This window comes from Leucoraja erinacea, chromosome 1 (assembly GCF_028641065.1).
Source record: "Leucoraja erinacea ecotype New England chromosome 1, Leri_hhj_1, whole genome shotgun sequence".
Lineage (NCBI taxonomy): Eukaryota > Metazoa > Chordata > Chondrichthyes > Rajiformes > Rajidae > Leucoraja > Leucoraja erinaceus.
This window is the reverse complement of record NC_073377.1, coordinates 64048210-64071926: the sequence shown is the minus strand read 5'-3', so window position 1 is coordinate 64071926 and position 23717 is coordinate 64048210. Positions and strand designations below refer to the sequence as shown.

Genomic DNA, 23717 nt, shown 5'->3' with positions numbered 1-23717 from the left:
AACTTATGAGACCAAGTTGACCACGGATCACCCATTCATATTAGTTCTTTGTTATCCCACTTTCTCATCAGCTCTCTTTACAGTAAGGGCAATTTTGCACAGGCAAATTAACTTACCGACCTGGTGGAATCCCACATATTCACATGGAGAACATGCAAACTTTATGCAAATACCATCCGTGGTCAAGAGTGAACCTGGGTCTCTGGTTCTGTGAGGCAGCAGGTCGATCAGCTGTGTCACTGTGCCACTCCCAGACGCTGGAAACCTAAGCAAAAACCAATGGGCTGGAGGAATTCAGCAGGTCAGGTAGCAAGTGTGGGGGGGGAATGGACAGATAACTTTTTAGATTGGGACTCTTCTTCAGACTGATATAGTAGAGGGGAGTAAGCTGGAAAAATGAGATGGTCGCGGGACAAAGCCTGGCAATTGATAGGTGAATGCAAGGGGGGGGGGGGGGGGGGGGGGAATTGCCAGTGGATGGAGTAAATGACAAACACTAGAGGTGAAAAGGAGACAAAAAGGAGTTGGATAAGGAAAGAAGAAGAAGAATGAAATGTAAAGCCAGAGGGAGGGATATGGGAAAAGGGGATGGGGGGACAGTAAAGATGGGTGATAAAAGGCAATTATGGGACTTGGGAATGGAAGATGAGCATATGGAGAAGGGGAAAGAAGCAGAAGGTCTAGGGTTGTGGAAGATAGTTGGCGATTTTTTTTTTGCTGACTGGAGTGAGTGAAAATAGGGATAGTAGGGAGAGTGGGTGGTACTTGAAATTGGGGGAATACAATGTTCATGTAATTGGGCTGTAATCTACCCAAGTGGAATATGGTGCTGCTCTTCCACTGTGTGTGGCCTCACTGTGTGTGTGTGTGTGGGTGTGTGGGTGTGTGTGTGTGTGGGTGTGTGGGTGTGTGGGTGTGTGGGTGTGTGGGTGTGTGTGTGTGTGTGTGTGTGGTCACAGGGGCATACAGTCTGGGAACAGGCACTTAAATCCATTGCGTCCACACAGACCATCATCGCTCAAACCAATTCAACACTGATCCCATTATGTAGACACAAAGAATTGCAGGTGATGGAAACCTGCATTGAACACAAACTGTTGGAGTAACTCAATGGATCTGGCAGCATCTCTGGAGGACATGCATAGGTGAAGTTTTGAGTCCCGACCCTTCTTCAAATCCTTTTTCTGAGCCCATTATATTTTACTCACATTCTCATCAGTTCCCCAGAGTCTACCTCCCTTCTACTCCAGGGGCAATTTACAAACAGGAACGGGGTATTGAATGGCGGTGCTGGCTCAAAGGCCCGATGGCCTACTCCTGCACCTATTCTTCTATGACACTGTAACTATATTCTACAGTCTACCCCACAGTCACCCACACTCCCTATCATACTACCTTCTGGAGTAGGTTCAGTTGAGGACTGCTAGCGTAGGATCTCCACCCATAGAGAAAAACATGAGAAATAAGTTCATACTTTACATACGACCCCAATAATCACACTTGGTTAATGTGAGAAACTGGGTTGCAGGCTCAATAATTGCATGATATCACTTCCTTGTAACCTCAAACAAAAGTGGTGCAAGTCTCTGTTCACCACTACTTCATATGCTCAATTCATTTTTTTAGTCCATGGATCCAACAATGCACATTGTGATTATCTTTGCAATCACTTTGCCTAATACAACAATGTATATTATAGTATATAAGCCTGATATATGTTAAGGACTACAGCATACTTACAGATTTAACAATGACTATAAATGCAGAGTTGCAGCTTTCTGGGACAACTGCTGTTCCTGATCTGTGAAAGAACCAGAAGCATCATTGTAGAAGTTGTGCAGAAAATAGTGACTTTTGATCAATTGTCAATGTTCTCCAAGCTCAGTTATTGCTGTGATCGTCGAAATGTTCCCTAATTACAGCACTGTGAAGATATCGGCAGCCAATCTACTCCCTGGAGCACTGTGGCCCCCACATCATGCTCAGATTCCCTGCCGTTTCATGTTCTTTTGCTTTTATGAGGCACACATTAATATCAACAGTTTCATGATTTTGCTGACAAGAATTCTACCTGTTGGCATAAGATTTTTCCGTGTAGCCACAGATAATTATTAAGATAAAAATATATTTTATAAATGTTTATTCCCTTTCAATCTACATCAAGATTTAAAGCATCTTTCATTGTGCTTTTTATAATTATATAATAATTCTGCATGGTTTTAGCCACTGAAACCTTTGACATTTCTCAAATTCAGAGAAATGCTTTTTCCAATGGTAGCATAAAATAGTTGACATTAATTTAACTGCCCTCGTAATGTTTACCAACGTTAACTGCATTTGATATTCTGCAAAATTTATTCCTATAAAGATAGAGAGTGGCAATCCATCTGCGCACATTTACCGGGTTTTGCATCTGACTGAATATCAAAGAAAAGGTATATTCTGACTTTGCAGAATTCACTACCATTGAATAGTTTTTGTCCAAGGGTTAGTAATGCCATGACATCCCACATCAACAAATGATATTGAAACGAGGAGCCCAACAGGAAGAAAGGAAAGATTTAAAACAAGCACTCAAGAGAAATCAAGAAAGTAATAGCCTTATTGTGTTCGATAAATCACAGGATCCAGACAACAGTGTGAATACAAAGTATTTTATTAGGCTACCTAATGAGGCATGTAGACTCACGTATCCGCGTACGCACTCGCAAACGCTGAATACACAGCAAAGAGCGCCCCCGGGTGGTGACCTGTTGTCGATCACCTGGCACCTTCCGTGACACGGTCTAAGGCCGGGGTTACAGACTCCTAGAGTCATAGAGTGATACAGTGTGGAAACAGGCCCTTCGGCCCAACTTGGCCACAGAGGCCAACATGTCCCAGCAACACTAGTCCCACCTGCCTGTGCTTGGTCCATATACCTCCAAACCTGTCCTATCCATGCACCTGTCTAACTGTTTCGTAAATGTTGGGATGGTCCCAGCCTCAACTACCTTATCTGGCAAATTTTCCTATACACCCAATGTGTGAAAAAGGTACCCCTCAGATTCCTATTAAATCTTTTCCCCTTCACCTTGAACCTATGCCCTCTGGTCCTCAATTCCCCTACTCTGGGCAAGAGACTCTGTGCATCTACCCGATCTATTCCTCTCATGAATTTGTACACCTCTATAAGACATCCCCTCATCCTCCTGCGCTCCAAGGAATAGAGACCCAGCCTACTCAACCTCTCAATATAGCTCCCACCCTCTAGTCCTGGCAATATCCTCGTAAATATTCTCTGAACCCTTTCAAGCTTGGCAATATCATTCCTATAACATGGTGCCCAGATTGAACACAATATTCTAAATGATGTCTCACCAACGTCTTGTACAACTCCAACATGACCTCCCAACTTCTATACTCTGTACTCTGACAGATGAAGCCTTTTTGACCACCTTATCTACCTGCAACTCGACCTTCAAGGAACCATGCACCTGCACTCCTAGATCCCTCTGGTCTACAACACTCCCCCGAGGCCTACCATTTACTATGTAGGTCCTGCCCTTGTTAGACGTCCCAAAAATGCAACACTTCGCACTTCTCTCAATTAAATTCCATCAACCATTCCTCATCACACCTGGCCAAATGATCCAGATGCTGCTGCAATCTTTCACAACCATCTTCACTATCTGCAAAACCACCTACATTTGTATCATCAGCAAACTTGCTAATCTTGCCATTACTGATGACAAACAGTAATGGGCCTAGCACTGAACCCTGAGGCACACCACTAGTCACAGGTCTCCAGTCCAGGAAGCTACCTTCCACCTCTGCTTCCTTCCATGGAGCCAATTTGCTATCCATTCAGCTATCTCTCCTTAGATCCCATGCGATCTAACCTTCCAGAGCAGACTACCATACGGAACCTTGTCTCTCCTGCTGTTCTCTCCTGCTCTGCAAAGATGCACGACACAGTCTTTTCTGACCATACCACACCCCCTCATGTGAGCCAATCATGAGCCCGTCCAATCAGACTGTGCCACACTTAGTCAGTTGTGCGCACTGTTTCTGCACTACTTGTGGTTGGGAGAGTAAGTGGTTCACCCAACTATTGCAGTGTTTTGCTCAACAAACCCAGATATTACCAGACATTGTTTGGGAACATGTTAGAACATCTTCTACTTGGTTGGGGACATCTTCGAAAACATCTTGCTTTTGAAGAGTTTGGAATGCCGTGCTGCTAATTTAGCTGACAACTCCATTTTAGCTGACATGGTCTGTTTGACTCCTACACTGCAGTCCTCAATAAGGAAAAGCAAGAAAATGCCCATTTGTACGTTAATGGCATTTCTGCAACATATAAAGTTCACAATCTATCTGTGGATATGGATTTCAAGAGTCAAGTGTCATGAGTGTTTTATTGTCATATGTACAGAAACGGAACATTGAAATTCTTACTTTAACTATAAGAAATTCTTATATTATAAGTAATTCTTATTTACTATAACTCTTATATACTACAAGTAATTACATAGATACATAGATACATAGACAATAGGTGCAGGAGCAGGCCATTCAAGCCAGAACCGCCATTCAATGTGATCATGGCTGATCATCCACAATAAGCAGAAGGCTTCCTACCTTCTCTCCATACCCCTTGATTCCGCTAGCCCTAAGAGCTCTATCTAACACTATTTTTAATGCATCCAGTGAATCAGCCTTCACTGCCTTCTGAGGCAGAGAATTCCACAATTCACAACTCTCTGTGTGAAAAAGTTTTTCCTCATCTCAGTTCTAAATGGCGTACCCCTTATTCTTAAACTGTGTTCGCTAGTTTGGGACTCCCCCAACATCGGGAACATGTTTCCTGTATCTACTGTAGCGTGTTCAAAGCCTTAATAATTTTACATGTTTATATAAGATCCCTTATCATCCTTCTAAATTCCAGTGAATACAAGCCCAATCGCTCCATTCCTTCAACGTATGACAGTCCCGCCATCCCGCGAATTAACCTCATGAATCTACGCTGTACTCCCTCAATAGCAAGAACATCCTTCCTCAAATTAGGAGACCAAAACTGCACACAATACTCCAAGTATGGTCTCACCAGTGCCCTGTACAACTGCAGAAGGACCTCTTTGCTCCTATACTCAACTCCTCCCTTTATGAAGGCCAACATGCCATTAGCTTTCTTCACTGCCTGTTGTTCCTGCATGCTTACTTTCAGTGACTGATGTAGTAGGACACCCAGATCTCGTTGTACTACCCCTTCTCCAAAGTGAATAAGCTCACATTATCCACATTATACTGCATCTGCCATGCATCTGCCCACTCACCCAACCTGTTCCAAGTCACTCTTCATCCTCATAGCATCCTCTTCACAATTCACACTGCCACCCAGCTTGTGTCATCTGCAAATTTGCTAATGTTACTTTTAATTCCTTCATCTAAATCATGAATGTATATTGTAAATAGCTGCGGTCTCAGCACCGAGCCTTGCAGTATCCTTCAAGTCATTACCTGCCATTCTGAAAGGGACCCGTTAATCCATCCTCTTTGCTTCCTGTCTGCCAACCAATTTTCTATCCATGTCAATACTCTACCCCCAATACCATGTGCTTTAATTTTGTCCACTAATCTCCTGTGTGGGACCTTATCAAAGGCTTTCCTGAAAGTCCAGGTACACAACATCCACTGGCTCTCCCTTGTCCATTTTACTTGTTACATCCTCAAAGAATTCCAGAAAATTTGTCAAGCATGATTTCCCTTTCGTAAATCCATGCTGACTTGGAGGGATCCCGTTTCATCTTTGATAATTAAATCCAGCATCTTCCCCACCGCTGATGTCAGGCTAACTGGTCTATAATTCCCTGCTTTCTCTCTCCCTCCTTCCTTGAAAAGTGGGATAAATTAGCTACCCTCTAATCTACAGGAACTGATCCAGAATCTATAGAACATTGGAAAATGATCGCCAATACGTCCACAATTTCTACAGCCACCTCCTTGAGTACCCTGGGATGTAGACTAGTAGGCCCTGGGGATTTATCAGCCTTCAGTCCCATCAGTCTACCCAACACCATTTTCTGACTAATTCTCACTTATTTCAATAATATGGAAGGCAATCATCGATAATTTTAAGACAGACTTGGGTCAAAGAGCAGAACAAATTTCCAACCTGTAATACCGCAGCAGGGAACTGTGGGAAAGCAACGTCAGTTTTTCTATTGTCCATGATGCAAAAATCGGGTGTGACCTGTCAGAAATATAAAATAAATAATAAATGAATACTCATACTTGGATAACCTTTTTAGAAAAAGCTATACGTCTTTAGCAGGATGGAGTTCCTCAGTTCAATTGATTTTAATGTTAATGGTAAAACAGGGTGGCATGGTGGTGCAGCAGTAGAGCTACTGCCTTACAGCACCTGAGACCCCAGTTCGATCCCAACTGCGGGTGCTGGCTGTATGGAGTTTGTACGTTCTTCCAGTTGCCTGCGTGGATTTTCTCCGAGATCTTCGATTTCCTCCCACACTACAAAGACGTACAGGTTTGTAGTTTAATTGGCTTGATTATAAATGTAAAATTGTCGCTATTGTGTGTAGGATAGTGTTAATGTGCGGGGCCTGTTTCTGCGCTGTAACTTTAAACTAAACTAAATAGTGCCCTAATGCTTTCTGTACGATATACAAAAGCCATGGATGTACAAGAGCAACATAAGTCATTGTGTTTACTGTTGGATCTGCTAAATTGCATTGTGGTCTTGATCAGCTGGGCAAGTGGGCCAAAGAAGGGCCTATGGAGGTAATTTGGATAAAAGTAAGATGTTACATTTTGGGATGTCAAATCAGGGCAGGACCTTCATTGTAAATTTTCCTTTCACACTCTTTAGACTTTAGACTTGAGAGATACCGAGCGGAAACAGGCCCTTCGGCCCACCGAGTCCACACCGACCATTAATCACCTCGTACACTAACACTATCCTACACACTGGAGACAATTTACAATTTATACGGAAGCCAATTAAGCTACAATCCTGCACGTATTTTGGAATGTGGGAGGAAACCAGAGCACCCGGAGAAAACCCACGCAGTCACAGGGAAAATGTGCCAACTCTATACAAACAGTATCCATAGTCAGGATCAAACACAGTCTCTGGTGCTGTAAGGCAGCAACTTCACCACTGCGCCACTGTGCCACCTTAATTTATTTTCTCAAGTAGTGATATGACAGAGGTGAAATAATTGAACTGGAATCATCACAAAATGCATCACCAGGGAAAAGCTCCACATCAGAGATCTGAGATAGCTTTTATAGTACCAGTAATATCCATTTGCTAACTGCAAAATAATACTGTACCAATTTACAATGCTTTAGTGATTTTGCCATGAATAAGAGTGAATGTCTGAAAGAAACTCTTATTTAAATTAACTTCAATGCTAGACATAAAGCACATTGTTTCCTATTAGCATTCTTAAAATTGTTGGATGACGCATTAGATTCATCTATTGAGCCTACTTATTGCAGGAATTAATCGATTGACTGGAGGAAAAAGGTAAAGTTAAAAAAAAATATACAAAAACAAATTATTGGAGGAACTCAGTGGATCATGCGGCATCTATGATGAGAAATAGATAGATGGTGTTTCCGGTTGAGACCCTTTTTCAGACTGAAGAAGCATTGATCTAAAGAAGGGACCCGACCCCAAACAGTGTCTTTCCAATTCCATTTGCATAAGAACCTGCAACGTCACTCTTTTACTTCCACATGCATTGATTTAACAATTAAAGCAACATTTCCGACTGCGATGATTCATATCTCTACACTACAAATTTGAACATTTAGATGGGAACTAAATTCAACTCTGTTCAGTTGACATGGTCTTTATACTTAAGGAATACAAAATACTCTTGAGAGCTTAGATTAGATAGATTAGATTCCTTTATTTGTCATTCAGACCTATCGGTCTGAACGAAATGTCGTTGCCTGCAGTCATACATATAATAATAAACAACAAAATACACAATAAACACAAATTAACATCCACCAGAGATGCTGCCTGTCCTGCTGAGTTACTCCAGCTATTTGTGTCTATCTTGTTCCATTTGTTTTGTCTTGACCATTTCAGTAACATTGCTTTTAACAATTAAAATTTTGTGAACATTTTCATGACTTTTGCAAAACCTCAGCACAACACAATATCACAATTCATTTTGAAACTGTTCTCTTTTTCTTTGAGTGCTTGATACAGATAATACTTCCATTATAGAGGCAGAGAGATAGGCATAGCACTGACACACACTACAGCAACCCACATGTCTGAAGAAGGGTCTCGACCCAAAACATCACCTATTCCTTTTCTCCAGAGATGCTGCCTGACCTGCTGAATTACTCCAGTACTTTGTGCCATCTGGGTCATGCCTCTTTCCACAGTGTCAGCTGTGAGGAGGATGCTAGGAGGCTGCAAGGTGACTTGGATAGGTTGGGTGAGTGGGCAAATGCAAGGCAGATGCATTATATGGATAAATGTGAGGTTATCCACTTTGGTGGCAAGAACAGGAAAGTAGACTATTATCTGAATGGTGGCCGATTAAGAAAAGGGGAGATGCAACAAGACCTGGGTGTCATGGTACACCAGTCATTGAAAGTAGGCATGCAGGTGCAGCAGGCAGTGAAGAAAGCAAATGGTATGTCAGCATTCATAGCAAAAGGATTTGCGTATAGGAGCAGGGAGGTTCTACTGCAGTTGTACAGGGCCTTGGTGAGACCACACCTGGAGTATTGCGTGCAGTTTTGGTCTCCTAATCTGAGGAAAGACATTCTTGCCATAGAGGGAGTACAGAGACGGTTCGCCAGACTGATTCCTGGGATGGCAGGACTTGCATATGAAGAAAGACTGGATAGACTCGGCTTGTAGAATTTAGAAGATTGAGGGAGGATCTTATAGAAACTTACAAAATTTTTAAGGGGTTGGGCAGGCTAGATGCAGGAAGATTGTTCCCGATGTTGGGGAAGTCCAGAACAAGGGGTCACAGTTTAAGGATAAGGGAGAAGTCTTTTAGGGCCGAGATGAGAAACACATTTTCCACACAGAGAGTGGTGAATCTCTGGAATTCTCTGCCACAGAAGGTAGTTGAGGCCAGTTCATTGGCTATATTTAAGAGGGAGTTAGATGTGGCCCTTGTGGCTGAAGGGATCAGGGGGTATGGAGAGAAGGCAGATACAAGATACTGAGTTGGATGATCAGCCATGATCATATTGAATGGCGTTGCAGGCTCGAAGGGCCGAATGGCCTACTCCTGCACCTATTTTCTATGTTTCTATATTTCTTGATCCACCCATGTGTGTGGACATGCCACTACTTTAGGCAATGTCAGGACACAGAGGGAGCTGAATCACAGCCCCAGACCATTAAGTAAACCCCTCAAAGACCTTCTGCATTGTCTCAAAGGTGCTTTTAACATTACTATATCTTCTCTTTTGGATATTGTGCATGCCAAAATCAAAAAGTTGGATAGGAATGTAAATATAGGGTCATGCAGCAAATTTTCAATATTGCCTCACATTTGAAAATGAAGTCAGTGTTAGATTAATCTAACCCTTCAGCTAAATGGCTCCTGATCACCATCTGGTGGGTATGAAAGTCATTACACCTGTGGCTGAGATAGAATGTGATGCCCATGATAGCACCTGGAAATTATTATAAAACTCTTTGTCTCAGTGGAAATAAATGTATTGATTATAGCCACTCATTGCTCCAAGGATAATTAAATATAAAATTCTAGAAATTCAACCTCAGTTTAAGACAATGGGCCACTATATTGTAAATTATAAACAAAAGATTGTAGACTGATGTGGAAACAAGGAACTGCAGATGCTGGTTTACCAAACAAATGACACAGTGTTGGAGTAACTCAGTGGGTTTGGCAGATCTACAGAGAAAAAGGATGGGTGACGTTTCGGGTCAGGACACAAAACATGACCTAACTATGTTCTCCAGAGACGCTAACTGAACCAATGAGTTACTCCAGCACTTTGTATCTTTTTTTAAACTGTAGACCGAGTTTTAAATATAAAATCCACTGAAAATCAACCATGCGGAGATTTACTGATCATTAATCTCCATAGATAGAGATATTGTGCTATTGGAGTGTGGGGTGGGTGGGAGAACAATAGATAAACTTTATGAACCCCCCCCTCTCCCCCCCCTCCGCAACTTTAGATTAGTCAATGTGGAACACCACTGCACAAAAGAAAAAGAAAAATAAAATAAAAAAGTGGCCGATATGCATTTTTCACATCTCGTAAAATCATTGTGAAGAATGCTTTAAAGTAGAATCATACAAACAAAGCAGAAATACAATGTCAATGTGTATCTATTTTCCCACCTCATTTAGTTCCACTACAAGTGCTTCAGGTTGGAACATTCCCAAGCAAGCTTTCTTTTTGCCCCTCAGTGACCATCAGTGTCATTCAAAAGGGCAGTTGACTGTGTTCCTATGCTCAAACTCTGATTGTACCCGTAGAATGGAGTGCATCTCTGTGATAATAGCACTTTAAAATGTGTTGTTTCTGAACTATGCAATTGGTTTCATCATAGAGCTCCGGCCACTCATGAAAAAAAATTAAGCTGCCCTTAGTTGATTGGCTAAGGCCACCTGCAATTTGGTAACACTGTCCCTTGAAGTTTTCTGCAAGCCATTTTAGCCAAGGTCATTTAATTGAACCTTAAATACTGTATCTAATAAAGAATAAAGGCACTGAAGCAAATGCAAGGTAGACAAAAATGCTGGAGAAACTCAGTGGGTGAGGCAAAATCTATGGAGAGAAGGAATAGGTGACGTTTCGGGTTGAGACCCTTCTTCAGACTGATGTCTGGTGGGGGCAGGAAAAAGAAAGGAAGAGGCGGAGACAGTAGACTTGTGGGAGAGCTGGGAAGGGGGAGGTGAAGGAGGGAGAATGCAAGGACTATCTGAAATTGGAGGTTAATGTTCATACTGCTGGGGAGTAAACTACCCAAGCGAAATATCGTTAATACAAAGTAATTTCTAAATATGCGAGGTCGGTATTCCGACTGTGATCGTCAGGATTGAACCCGGATCTCCGGCGCTGCAACCGCTGTTGAATTGCTACTGGACTGTCCCCGTCCCCTCCCGAGTGTCTCATCCCTGTCCAGGTTCGATCATGACTACGGATCAAATGCAAGTCTGTATTCATGCAGCAGCACAGTTACCGAGAATGTTTATCGCAAGTGACCTTTGACAAATCCCATGATTCCTTGCGTTTTTCGGAATACCGAACTCGCTTATGCAAAATGTAGAATTTCACATAACATTGTACTTGAATGCCATCTAATGGTGATAAAAAAGATGACAGTCCCGAGGAGCTTTAATATTGTGTCATAGTCATACAGTATGGAAACTGGACTTTCAGCCCAACTCAATCATGCTGACCAAGTACCTCATCTAAGTTAGTCCACTTTACTTGCAATTGGCCCATATTCCTATAACACTTCCTATCTACCTACCTGTGAGAATGTTTTTTAAATGTTGTACTGTCTCTGCCTCAAACAGCTCCTCTGGCAGCTTATTCCATAAATCCACCAACCTCCGTGTTAAAAGGTTGCCCACAGACATATTAAATATTACCCTCTCACCTTAGATATATGTCCTCTGGTTTTTGATTCTAACACCCTGGGTAAAAGACTGTGTTCATTCACTTTATCTATCCCCCTCAATTTTCTACATCTCTATAAGACCACCCCCTCAGCCACCTACCCCCCAAGAATAAAGTTTAAGCCTGTCCAACCTCTTCCTATAACTCAGCCCTTCAAGTCCTCGCACCATCCTCATAAATATTCTCCGCACTTTTTCCAAACTGAATGATATCCTTCCCACAGCAGGATGACCAAAATGGAACAACTTACTCCAAGTGTGACCTCACAAATATCTTGCACAACTGTAGCATAATGTCCCAATTTCTATACTCAATACCCTGACTGGTGAAAACCAATGAACCAAAAGTCTTCTTTACCACCCTATCTACTTGTGATACCCGTGCCTCTAGATCCCTCTGCTCTACAACACTCCCAGGGCCCTAACATTCACAGTGCAAGTTCTGCCCTAGTTTGACTTCCCAAAATGCAACACCTCACACTTGGAACATAGAACAGTACATGCCCTTTGGCCCACAATGTCTGTGTCTAACATGATGCCAACAGCTCACTAATTTACCTGCACATAACCTATTTCTCTCTGCATATCCAAATCCCTGCATATCCATATGCCTAGCCCACACTCTTTTAAATGCCACTAATATGCTAATAAATGCTACTTAATGCATTCCAGAAAAAACAATCCAAGTCTATTCAACACCTCCCTGTGACTAATACCCCCCAATTCAGGCATAATTCTGGTAAACCTCCTTTGCACCTTTTCCAAAGCCTCCACATTCTTCCAGTAAAGGGTCAACCAGAACTGCGCACAATATTCAAAATGCAGCCTCATAAATGTCTTGTACTGTAGCATATCCTCCCAACTTCTATTTTCAATACTCTGAATGATAAAGGTCAACGTGCTGGAAACCTTCTTGTCTTTAACAGTTTCCTTCTTAAGTATGTTCCTTGGTCCCTGAAACTCCTGCAGGGATACACTTGATTCCAGCTACTATACTTAGCCCATACCTCCTTCTTTTTGCTGACCAGAACCTCAATTTCTCTCGCCATCTAGAATTCTTTACTTCCACCTGCTTTGCCCTTCACCTTTTACCATCACTCTTTGAAAAGCACTCCGACGTCATTCCGACGACATTTCCGATGTCCCTTTGCCCCAAAAAAACTTTTACAAGTTCATATCTAACGCCATCAAAGTTGGCCTTACCCTAACTTAGAACTTTAACTTGTGGCTTTCGCAGAACTGTGATCAATGGTCCCAAAAATGCTCACTTTGGTCACTTCCCCTTGACAATTTCATAAGAGTAGGCCAGGCTTAGCCCTCTCCATTGTAGGGCCCTTCTAAAGAAACTTTCCTGAACATATTTGACAAATTCCACCCCATCATAAGACTGATAGAGAGGCAGTGCGATGTTTGCAGTGAAATCTGAAGCTTGGGAGCTCGGTGGCTGAAGGCAGAGATTAATTCCATTTATTGGGCCAGAATCAGAGGAACAAGGTTTTCAGACAGTAATAGCATTTGTGATGATTACTGAAAGCGATAGGAAAGGCCATGGAGGGGTTTGAAGGTAAGGATGAGATTTTTATAGTTAACCTGCTGCTTCTCTGGAAGACAATTTAGGTCAGTTAGCAGAGGAGTGAAGGATAAACAGAATGACATTTGTGATGGGGACCATAGATTATATTTTTTCACTGTCTGATATTCAGTACCAGATAGACACAAAATCCTAGATGTAACTCCGGCCGGACAGGCTGCATTTCTGCTGTAATAGAATGGGTGACGTTAGTGGTCGAGACCTCCACCTCTTCAGACTGAAGAAGACCTGATTTGAGTACTTAAGAAGATTTATTTAGGTCTCAATCACAGCCCTCCTTCAATTCAATTTTTTGTGATTTGGACCCCTTCCAGGTCCAATCCGAAATCAACGCTTATGCAGCCATAATTACAAATTAAATAGACCCAAGACACAACATAATTTACATATCCTTTTTCACATCGCTGTGATGGAAGGCCAAAAAACTATCTCTGCCCACTGCACTCTCCTCCCCCCCGATGTCATTTGAGTCTAAAGTTTAAAGTCTCCCCAGTAGCCTTTGCAAATTTGGCGCCAGGCGATTGTCCCGCGGCGGGTTAAAGTGCAACCCATCCTGGGTGCAAGGTCCCACCTTCCCAGAAGTCCCAATGATGAAACTTGAATCCCTTCCCTCCCAGTCTTGCAGCTTGCAGAGTCCACCTCGCTCCATTCCTACAAGCTGCGCGTGGCACAGGCAGTAATCCTGATTGTTACCTTTTGGTTCTTTTCCTTAACTCTCCTCCCAACTCCCTAAATCCTCCCTTCAGGACCTCTTCCCTTTTTTTTACCTATGTCATTTGTGCCTATATGTACCACGACCTCAGGCTCCTCTCTCCTCTGATTTCAGGATATATTTGGACGCGTTGAGACATGTCCAAGACCTTTCCACCATCCTGGTTCTGCGCCCGACTTGGCCGTCCCCACAGCCTATGCAATTTCGAACCCCAACATCCTGGAGTCCCCAATTACTATTGCCTCCTTTTTGTGGTCCCTACCTTCTAACAATAGAAGTCCCCAATTACTATTGCCTCTTCTTTTTGTCCCTACGCTTTCATACAAAGGGACGGTCTGATGGATCCCGTCCGCTGTCCAGGCTGTCACCCCCATCCGTACTCCAACAGGAGTACTTTTTTGCAAGGCGTACCAACTTAGAGTACTCCTCCTTCTTCTTTGCTGACCAAACCTCAATTTCTCTCGCCATCTAGAATTCTTTACTTCCACCTGCTTTGCCCTTCACCTTTTACCATCACTCTTTGAAAAGCACTCCGACGTCATTCCGACGACATTTCCGATGTCCCTTTGCCCCAAAAAAACTTTTACAAGTTCATATCTAACGCCATCAAAGTTGGCCTTACCCTAACTTAGAACTTTAACTTGTGGCTTTCGCAGAACTGTGATCAATGGTCCCAAAAATGCTCACTTTGGTCACTTCCCCTTGACAATTTCATAAGAGTAGGCCAGGCTTAGCCCTCTCCATTGTAGGGCCCTTCTAAAGAAACTTTCCTGAACATATTTGACAAATTCCACCCCCATCATAAGACTGATAGAGAGGCAGTGCGATGTTTGCAGTGAAATCTGAAGCTTGGGAGCTCGGTGGCTGAAGGCAGAGATTAATTCCATTTATTGGGCCAGAATCAGAGGAACAAGGTTTTCAGACAGTAATAGCATTTGTGATGATAACTGAAAGCGATAGGAAAGGCCATGGAGGGGTTTGAAGGTAAGGATGAGATTTTTATAGTTAACCTGCTGCTTCTCTGGAAGACAATTTAGGTCAGTTAGCAGAGGAGTGAAGGATAAACAGAATGACATTTGTGATGGGGACCATAGATGATATTTTTTCACCGTCTGATATTCAGTACCAGATAGACACAAAATCCTACAGTAACTCGGCCGGACAGGCGGCATTTCTGGAGAGAAGGAATGGGTGACGTTTCTGGTCGAGACCTTTCTTCAGACTGAAGAAGACTGATTTGAGTCTTAAGAAGATTTCGGTCTCAATTCAATTCAATTCAATTTATTTGTCATTTGGACCCCTTGAGGTCCAAACGAAATGACGTTTCTGCAGCCATACATTACAAACAAATAGACCCAAGACACAACATAATTTACATAAACATCCATCACATCGCTGTGATGGAAGGCCAAAAAAACTTATCTCTCCACTGCACTCTCCTCCCCCCCGATGTCAGAGTCAAAGTCAAAGCCCCCGTCTGGCGATGGCGATTGTCCCGCGGCCATTAAAGCCACGCCGGGTGGTGCAAGGTCGCACACCAGATCTTGATGTTGGAGCCCCCGGCGTGCGCTTGCAGAGTCCCGTGGCCATTCCAAGCCGCACGGGGCGGTGCTGTAAGGCCCCGCTCCAGGAGCTCTTCGACCCTGCAACTCGGGCGGGAGAAGTCGCGTTGCGGGAGCCCTGAAAAGCGGTCTCCCTCCAGTGACCCGCGGGCTCCCGGTGCCGCCGTTCGCCAGACCCGCAGTTGCAGCCTCCGAATCTCCGGAGGTCGGGCCGCAGCAGCAGCAGCGCTCCACCACCGCTCCACCCGCTCCAGACTCGGCCAGCTCCGCGACGGTGAGGTGAGTCGTCGGCACCAGAGCCCCCGGTCTTCTCCTGTTGGAGGCCGCTCCTCGTCGCAGCCCCAACGAGTTTGTGCTTCTCTGGAGACAATTAGGTCAGTTTAGCAACGGAGGACCCGACAAAGAAACAGGTCGTGTCTCCCGTGCAGGGAGAGATTTTTAAAAGTTATCCCCCCTCCCTCCCACCCCCCCTACACACACCCCAACAAAAAATAACAAAAACTACATAAAAACGTTTAGACGAAAAAATTATAAAAACGCAGATTTGGTCTGCAGAGGCCGCTGCTGACGAAGAAGGGTCTGAAGAAGATTTGAGTCTGAAGAAAGGCCTCGACACAAAACGTTACCCATTCCTCTCCAGAGATGCTGCCTGTCCCACTGAGTTACTCCAGTATTTTGTGTCTTCAATTTAAACCAGCATCTGCAGTTCCTTCCTACACATTCAGTACTAGATGTTGGACAGGTGATCTGACAGGTGAGGAGAGTTTATGCACGTTATGCACTTTGGGAGTGGCCAGTGCACCGACTGTGAGGAACACGTTTCCAGGTGTCAGAGTTTAAGTATTATTGTGGGACCAGTCAAAGACTGTTCCACCAACATGGATAATGGTAGAAAGCAGCTGGAGGGAAATGGTACGGTCCAACGCTCTCGTTTTCATCCACTATTGTTCTTGTTGTTTTCACTAATTAGATTCCACCCTACTCCAACATCTTTCTCCATCATTCAGCACCATATCGTAGTCCTTTTTCCCCATTGGTTTGATATGTTTCCAGATTCAATGTGGCAACTCTATGACTTTAGACTTCAGAGATGCAGCTCGGAAACAGGGCCTTTGGCTCAACAAGTCCATGCCGACCAGCGATCGCCCCGTACTCAAGCACTATTCTACACACTACTGACAATTTACAATTTTACCAAAGCCAAGCATCTTACAATCCTGTACGTCTTTCGAGAGTGGGGAAAAAAACCGGAGCATCCAGCGAAAGCCCACATGGTCACAGAGAAAACGTACAAACTCCGTATAGACAGCGCCCATAGTCAGGATCAAACCTGGGTCTTTGGCGCTGTAAGGCAGCAACTCTACCACTGCGTCACGGCGCCGCTGAAACATTGTTCTAAAAAATTCCCACAGTCAGTATTAAAACCACAGCTGATGGCATTGATCATGCACAAAAGCTTGCTTTTCATTTAATTTCTGGGCTGATTGTATACTTATACATATAAGATAATTAAAATTTCACAGTACCCCAGTAACTCTGTGATCACACTATACCGCTGTTCAAGAGTTCTGGCCAATATGGATTCAAAGTCCTGCAAGTTAAAATATGTTCAAATAAAAGAAACAACAAAATACATGATATCATTTACATAATTTGGTTTATCTTACATTTGTCCGCATTAACCCGTTAATAGTCTCACTGACCGGCATTTAGCTTAGAGATACCACATGGAAACAGGCCCTTCAGCACACCGAGTACATGTTGTCCATTGATCACCCTTTCACACAAGTTCTTTGTTATCACATTTTCTCATCCACTCCCTTCACATTAAGGGCAATTTACAGAAGCCTATTAAACGACAAGCTTGTAAGTCTTTGGGATGTGGGAGGAATCCAAAGCACTCAGAGGAAACCCACAATCACAGAGAAAGCGTGCAAACTCCACAGAGCCAGCAGCCAAGGTCAGGATCCTTAGCTCCTCCACAGTAAAAACTGATGAAAAATATTAATTTAATAACTTCTCCATCTCTTGCAGTTCCACACAAGTGGCTATTTGTTTTTAAGATAACCTATTCTTTCCCAAGCCACCCTATCGAATCTCTTAGGGTTTTCCTTTATATAGCTTGCCATCTCCATTTCATGTCCTCTTTTGCCCTCCCGATTGCTTTCTTAAATGTATTTAATTTCTTACGCTCTGCAAGGGATTCGCTTAATCTCGACTGCTGAATCTAATGTATGCCGCCTTCTATTTCCTGACCAGAACCTCAAAACTACTTATTTATTTTTTGGTGATTTTTTTTATGATACTGCCTGTAAGGGAAATTCATTTTGTTGTCTCAAATTGAGACAATGACAATAAATTTGAATACAATACAATACAATACAATAGATAATAGATAATAGACAATAGGCAATAGACAATAGACAATAGACAATAGGTGCAGGAGTAGACCATTCAGCCCTTCGAGCCAGCACCGCCATTCAATGTGATCATGGCTAATCATCCACCCCTTTCCTGCCTTCTCCACCTTCTCCCCATATCCCCTGACTCTGCTATCTTTAAGCCCTCTCTAGCTCTCTCTTGAAAGTATCCAGAGAACTGGCCTCCACCACCCTATGAGGTAGAGAATTCCACAAACTCACAACTTTCTGTGTGAAAAAGTGTTTCCTCATCTTTGATCTAAATGGCTTGCCCCTTATTTTTATATCCTGAACAACCAGGGTTCCCAAAACATGTGAGCCTTGCATGAACATGTTTCCCTGTACTCTTGTTATCCCACTTCTGAAAGCCTTCCACTTGCCAGCTGTCTCCTTACCTGCAAACAGACTTTCCCAATCAACCTCTGCAAGTTCCCGCCCAATCCCTTTAATTTGGCCATGCCTCTATATAGGACCTTAACTTGTGGCCCAGTCCTACCCTTCTCCAAAACTACTTTAAAACTAATAGAATAGTGGTCACTACTCTCAAAATGCTTATCCATTGATTTAATGTCACTTGCCTTGCCTCATGGCCTAAGATAGGATCCAGTATTGCACCCTCTCTAATAGGGATCTCTATATATTATTTAATGATTCTTCCTTGGACACATTTAACAAATTCCAACCTGTTCAAGCTCTTTAAACCATGGGAGGCCCAAACAATATTTGGGAGGTTGAAGTCTCCCACCAATACTGCCCTATTATTCTGGTCTCCCTAATACATCCGCTCTTCTAATTACCGCTGAATATTGGGGGGGGGGGGGAATCAACAGAGAGCAATTTCTGTGGCCAATTCGTCCTCCAGTTTTACACCAACAAGGCTTCAGTCGGGCAATAGAATTTCCATTGAAGTTCCACCAAAGTTAGTCAAGGAATAAGTTCAAAGGAAATTTGGTAAAATGTCTAAAACATTGCTCTCAGAACACAAAAAAATGTTTCTTATAATTCTGCACCACTGACAATAGTTATTTTTCTTCATGATATTCAATCTGAATCATTAGCCACTGTGAGATCAACAGTGCAAATTTAATTAAGAAATAAAATGTGGTTAACACAAGTTATACAGCCACTGTGCATTATTGGAAGGGATGTGGGAAACAGAAATTCCTTAGGTTTTTGAATATTTAAGTGTGTTGTTAGAAGTCTCCAAGAAACCAGAGCATATTTTCTATCTAATTAGCTACAAGGACATCAGATACCTTTACAGTCAACTACCGATATACTGTATATATTTAAGAACATTTCAATAGATCATTAACAGATGGATATAGACAATGATATCAGGCTTTTGTGTCATTGCCAAGCTCCTGGTAACCATAGCACACCAACGCAAACACACACCTCCTTGTTTATTAGCAGCAGCTCTGCAGTAGTCTTACACAAAACTGTAGTGGGTCTCTTTGTGTTGGTTAAAAGCACTGCATCCTGGAAAAAATGTTCAGAAAAAATCAAAGCATGCATCAATTTTTTATACATTTGACAAAGGCATCTTCTTAAAAGTAAAATGATTTCCCTCTGCAATTACACATTTAGAGCCAGACTTTACATTTACATGGTTCACTGTTTATTATATAACTGTGTAAAATTAAATAAAGGAACTAAAAATGTGCTGGGATATTGAAGTGAGTGGCATTCAAACATCCACAAAATCAAGTATTCTAGATCATCACAGTTTCACGGTAGAGATGCATTTTGGGGAAATCCTTATATAGAATCTGTCGATTAAGTCGGCAGGAGATTTAAAGTAAAAATAATCAAGTCTAGGAAAGACTGAATCTTTCATGAGCACACTTTAATAAAAGTACTAAAATATACAAAATTAATTTTGATCAAAAAATGCAATGAATCAATTATAAAACATCTGATATTTTGATTATTTAATTCTGTTGAACATTGCAATTCTACTTACTGAAAATATGTGCAAAATATTTTAATGAGGTACTTTTAGCAACTTGTTAAAACTTGCACAGATGCTACCCATGGAGATGTGGGCATAGAATTTATAATGGCGGGAAGATTGGCATTAATATGTGACCTAAACATGAGGCGAATCTGTGAATTTATTGCCACAGATGGCTGTGGAGGCCATGTCATTGGGTATTTTGAAAGTGGAATTTGATAGGTTCTTGATTAGTAAAGGTGTCAATAGTTATTGGGAGAAGGCAGGAGAATGAGGTTGAGATGAGCTCAATAGGCTAAATACTTTATTTTTGCTCCTATAACATGAACATGAACACAAAGTCGAGAAGAAGGTAGAAATTTTGAGTGGTCATAATACTTTAAATGAAATTCAGATAGAACATGAGATCCCAGGAGAAATAAGCAGGAGTGGGTCATTTAGCCCTTGTACCTGTTGTGCCACCCAATAAGATTATGACTCAGTCCCACTTTATTGAAATAAGCCTACATCCTTTAATTCTACTAATATCCAAAAATATTTTCGTTTTCACCAATATAAAATCACAAAAATTAGTTAGCGCCAATAATCTTACCCCAAACAAGTCACCTTCTTCAATTTCATTCAGAACTTCAGTGATGCTATTCTGAACTATTGAAGAGGCATCATTTGATTTTGCTGTTAGTTTACCAGTAACTACAAAATAGCAGCCTTCTGGTTGATGACCTTTTCGTATGACTGTTGTTTTAGCTTCATATCTAAATAGAAAATAAATTACACAATGAAAACTTAATTCCAAGCTTAAATCTTCAGTCTCTCGCTTTTCCAACAATAAGTGAGGAGCATAGTCAGCATTGGATGAAAAGCCTATGAGGAGTAGGAACATGCATAGATATTTAACCCCTTGATTATACTCCATAAATATTGCATTTATAACTGATCCAACTTTCCTCAATTCCACTTTTCTATTTTTTCCACAATAGCGCTGTATTTCCAGACAAATTAAAAATTAATATCAGTTTTGAAAATAAATCAAGTATTCAGCTTCCACAGTTTTCTTGGGTAAGGAATTCCAAAGATTTTGAAATTCTTTCTCATCTCAGTCTTAAATGGTTGCACCTTTATTCTAAGATTATACCTTCTGGTTCTATACTGTCCCATAAGAGCAAATAACTTTCTAACATTTACCTTACCCTCGATTAATCCAATATAATAATAATAATAATAATAAATTTTATTTGTTGGGCGCCTTTCAGACATCTCAAGGACACCTTACATAGATTAACAGGAATATAAACATATAATCAGAGTAAAATAAATAATAAAGACATCACAGAGACACAAACTAAAAACAGAATTCAGTCCAAAAACAGAAAATCAAAAACACAATGTGAAGAGAGAGCAGCGGCAGCCAAAGCACGCCAGCGTCCACTCTCCCTCCACGGCAGCCATCTTGGACAAAGACTAACAGGATTACATTACAGACAAAAAAAATCATCCCCCCACAGTGGATACCACTGTGGGGGAAGGCACAATGTCCAGTCCCCACCCCAAGTTCACCCCAAAGTCAGGCTTATTGAGGCCACCGCAATTGTCTCTACAGAGGCCCGATGTTCCTTTATGTTTGAATAAGATTGCCTCTCATTTGTCTAAAGTCTAATGAGTACAGATCCAAACTGTCTTTCTTCGTAAAATGATCCCTCAATATCCAGGATCATCCCAGTGAACCTTCTCTGTACAGCTTCCAACTGCAATATATATTTTCTTAACTAAATAGATGAACGCTGTTCATGATACTCAAGATATAGTCACAATGGTGCCTTGTACAATTTAATAACTTCCCTACTTTATTATTCCAACCCTTTTGAAATAAAAATCTGCATTCAATTAACCTTCCTAATTAACAATTTGTTAGTTTTAAGTGTAATATGTCTGTTCAGATTCAGATTCAATTTTGATGTCTGTTAATATGTCTGTTACAATGTTTGTTACAAAAAATCACTGGATGTTTTCAAGAGAGTGTTAGATTTAGCTCTTAGGGCTAAGGGAATCAAGGGATATGGGGGAAAAGCCAGAACGGGGTACTGATTTCAGATGCAGCCTATATCCTATTAACATAGAAACATAGAAAATAGGTGCAGGAGTAGGCCATTTGGCCCTTCGAGCCTGCACCGTCATTCAATATGATCATGGCTGATCATCCAACTCAGTATCCTGTACCTGCCTTCTCTCCATACCCCCTGATCCATTTAGCCACAAGGGACACATCTAACTCCCTCTTAAATATAGCCAATGAACTGGACTCAACTACCTTCTGTGGCAGAGAATTCCAGAGATTCACCACTCTCTGTGTGAAAAATGTTTTTCTCATCTCGGCCCTAAAAGATTTTCCCTTTATCCTTAAACTGTGACCCCTAGTTCTGGACTTCCCCAACATCGGGAACAATCTTCCTGCATCTAGCCTGTCCAACTCCTTAAGAATTTTGTAAGTTTCTATAAGATCCCCCCTCAATCTTCTAAATTCTAGCGAGTACCAGCCGAGTCTATCCAGTCTTTCTTCATATGAAAGTCCTGACATCCCTGGAATCAGTCTGGTGAACCTTCTCTGTACTCCCTATTGAATGGCAGTGCTGGCTCGAAGGGCCGAATGGCCTGCTCCTGCACCTATTTTCAATGTTTCTATGTACAAAGGCCCTCATGTCCTTCAAATCCCCAAATCCCCTTCAAGTGGACTATCTCTGATCCCCAAACTCGATATATCTCTGTCTCCATCACAGAGGACAAACTATCAATTAACATCTGTTACAAACCCGCCAACTCCCTTAATTACCTTGACTACATCTCCTCCCACCGTGCCTCCCACAAGGACACCATCCCCGACTCTCAATTTCTCTATCTGCACCCAAGGTGAGGCTTTCTACTCTGGGACATTTGCAACGTTCTCTTTCTTCAGAGAACGTGGTTTCCCGACTGCTGTTGTGGATAGAACTTTCTAACATGACCACCCAGTCACCCTGCTCCCTGCTTTCCCCGTCTCTGCATGCTCATCTCCTATCCCCAGGTCCCAAATATCCCTCTCTCCACATTTACATTTCACTCCTTTTATTATATGATGCTCTTTTGTCACCTATTCATCTCAAGCCTTTGTCATTATCTCCACCCATCTGCCAATAACCCCCTCACCTGTATCCACCTATCTTTTACCAGTCTTTGCTTCACCACCTCTAGTTTCCAGCTTTCTCTTCCCTACACCAATCAGTCTGTGGAAGAGATCCAATATTGTCAGTCCATTCCCTCCACAGATGCTGCATGACATGTTGAATACTTCCAGCACTTTATCTTCTGATTACGATTCCAGGATCTGCTGTTTCTTGTGCTCTCAAGTCCTTTCAGTCTGCCACTTTCTACAAAGTTTTTTTTACTAATTTAAATAATAATCTATGTCTTTTTTACAAATAATCAGACATCAAACATACCCTTTACCTTTATGTTTTATTCTTAACCCATCAGATAACACAAAAGGAGGTGTTAGAGTTGGCCTTTATAAATAATACAGGTCATAATTTTGGTTTGGATACTCTGCAAGGGAATTTGTTGTTCAATTTGGCCCTGCAACACCTGTTGCTGAGTGTCATCAGTGGCTGGCACTTCCAAGTGCAGTTTGGGGTTTTCGACATCTGAGAAGAACATCACTCAGGGTGCGATATTGTCCGGACAAGAATGGATGCAAAGTGTGCAATTGTCTAAGGACAGATCATATTAGCACTAACTTGCCTTAATCACTGACCATTTTTAACCTTACCATTTTGTTTCATGACCTTTCT

At 42.0% G+C, this 23717-nt stretch overlaps 1 protein-coding gene across 3 annotated transcripts in view; it reads right to left on the bottom strand.

Moving 5' to 3' along the window:
* Positions 1-23717, bottom strand: part of LOC129697394 (uncharacterized) — a 90120-nt gene that overhangs the window by 34828 nt on the left and 31575 nt on the right. For all 3 annotated transcript variants that reach the window (XM_055635904.1, XM_055635919.1, XM_055635911.1), the window contains exons 6-10: positions 20489-20651; positions 19338-19421; positions 17046-17110; positions 6158-6235; positions 1741-1801 (exon numbers count right to left, since the gene is read on the bottom strand). In XM_055635904.1, coding sequence (XP_055491879.1) covers positions 1741-1801; positions 6158-6235; positions 17046-17110; positions 19338-19421; positions 20489-20651 — 451 coding nt within the window. The remainder of the gene's footprint in view (positions 1-1740; positions 1802-6157; positions 6236-17045; positions 17111-19337; positions 19422-20488; positions 20652-23717) is intronic.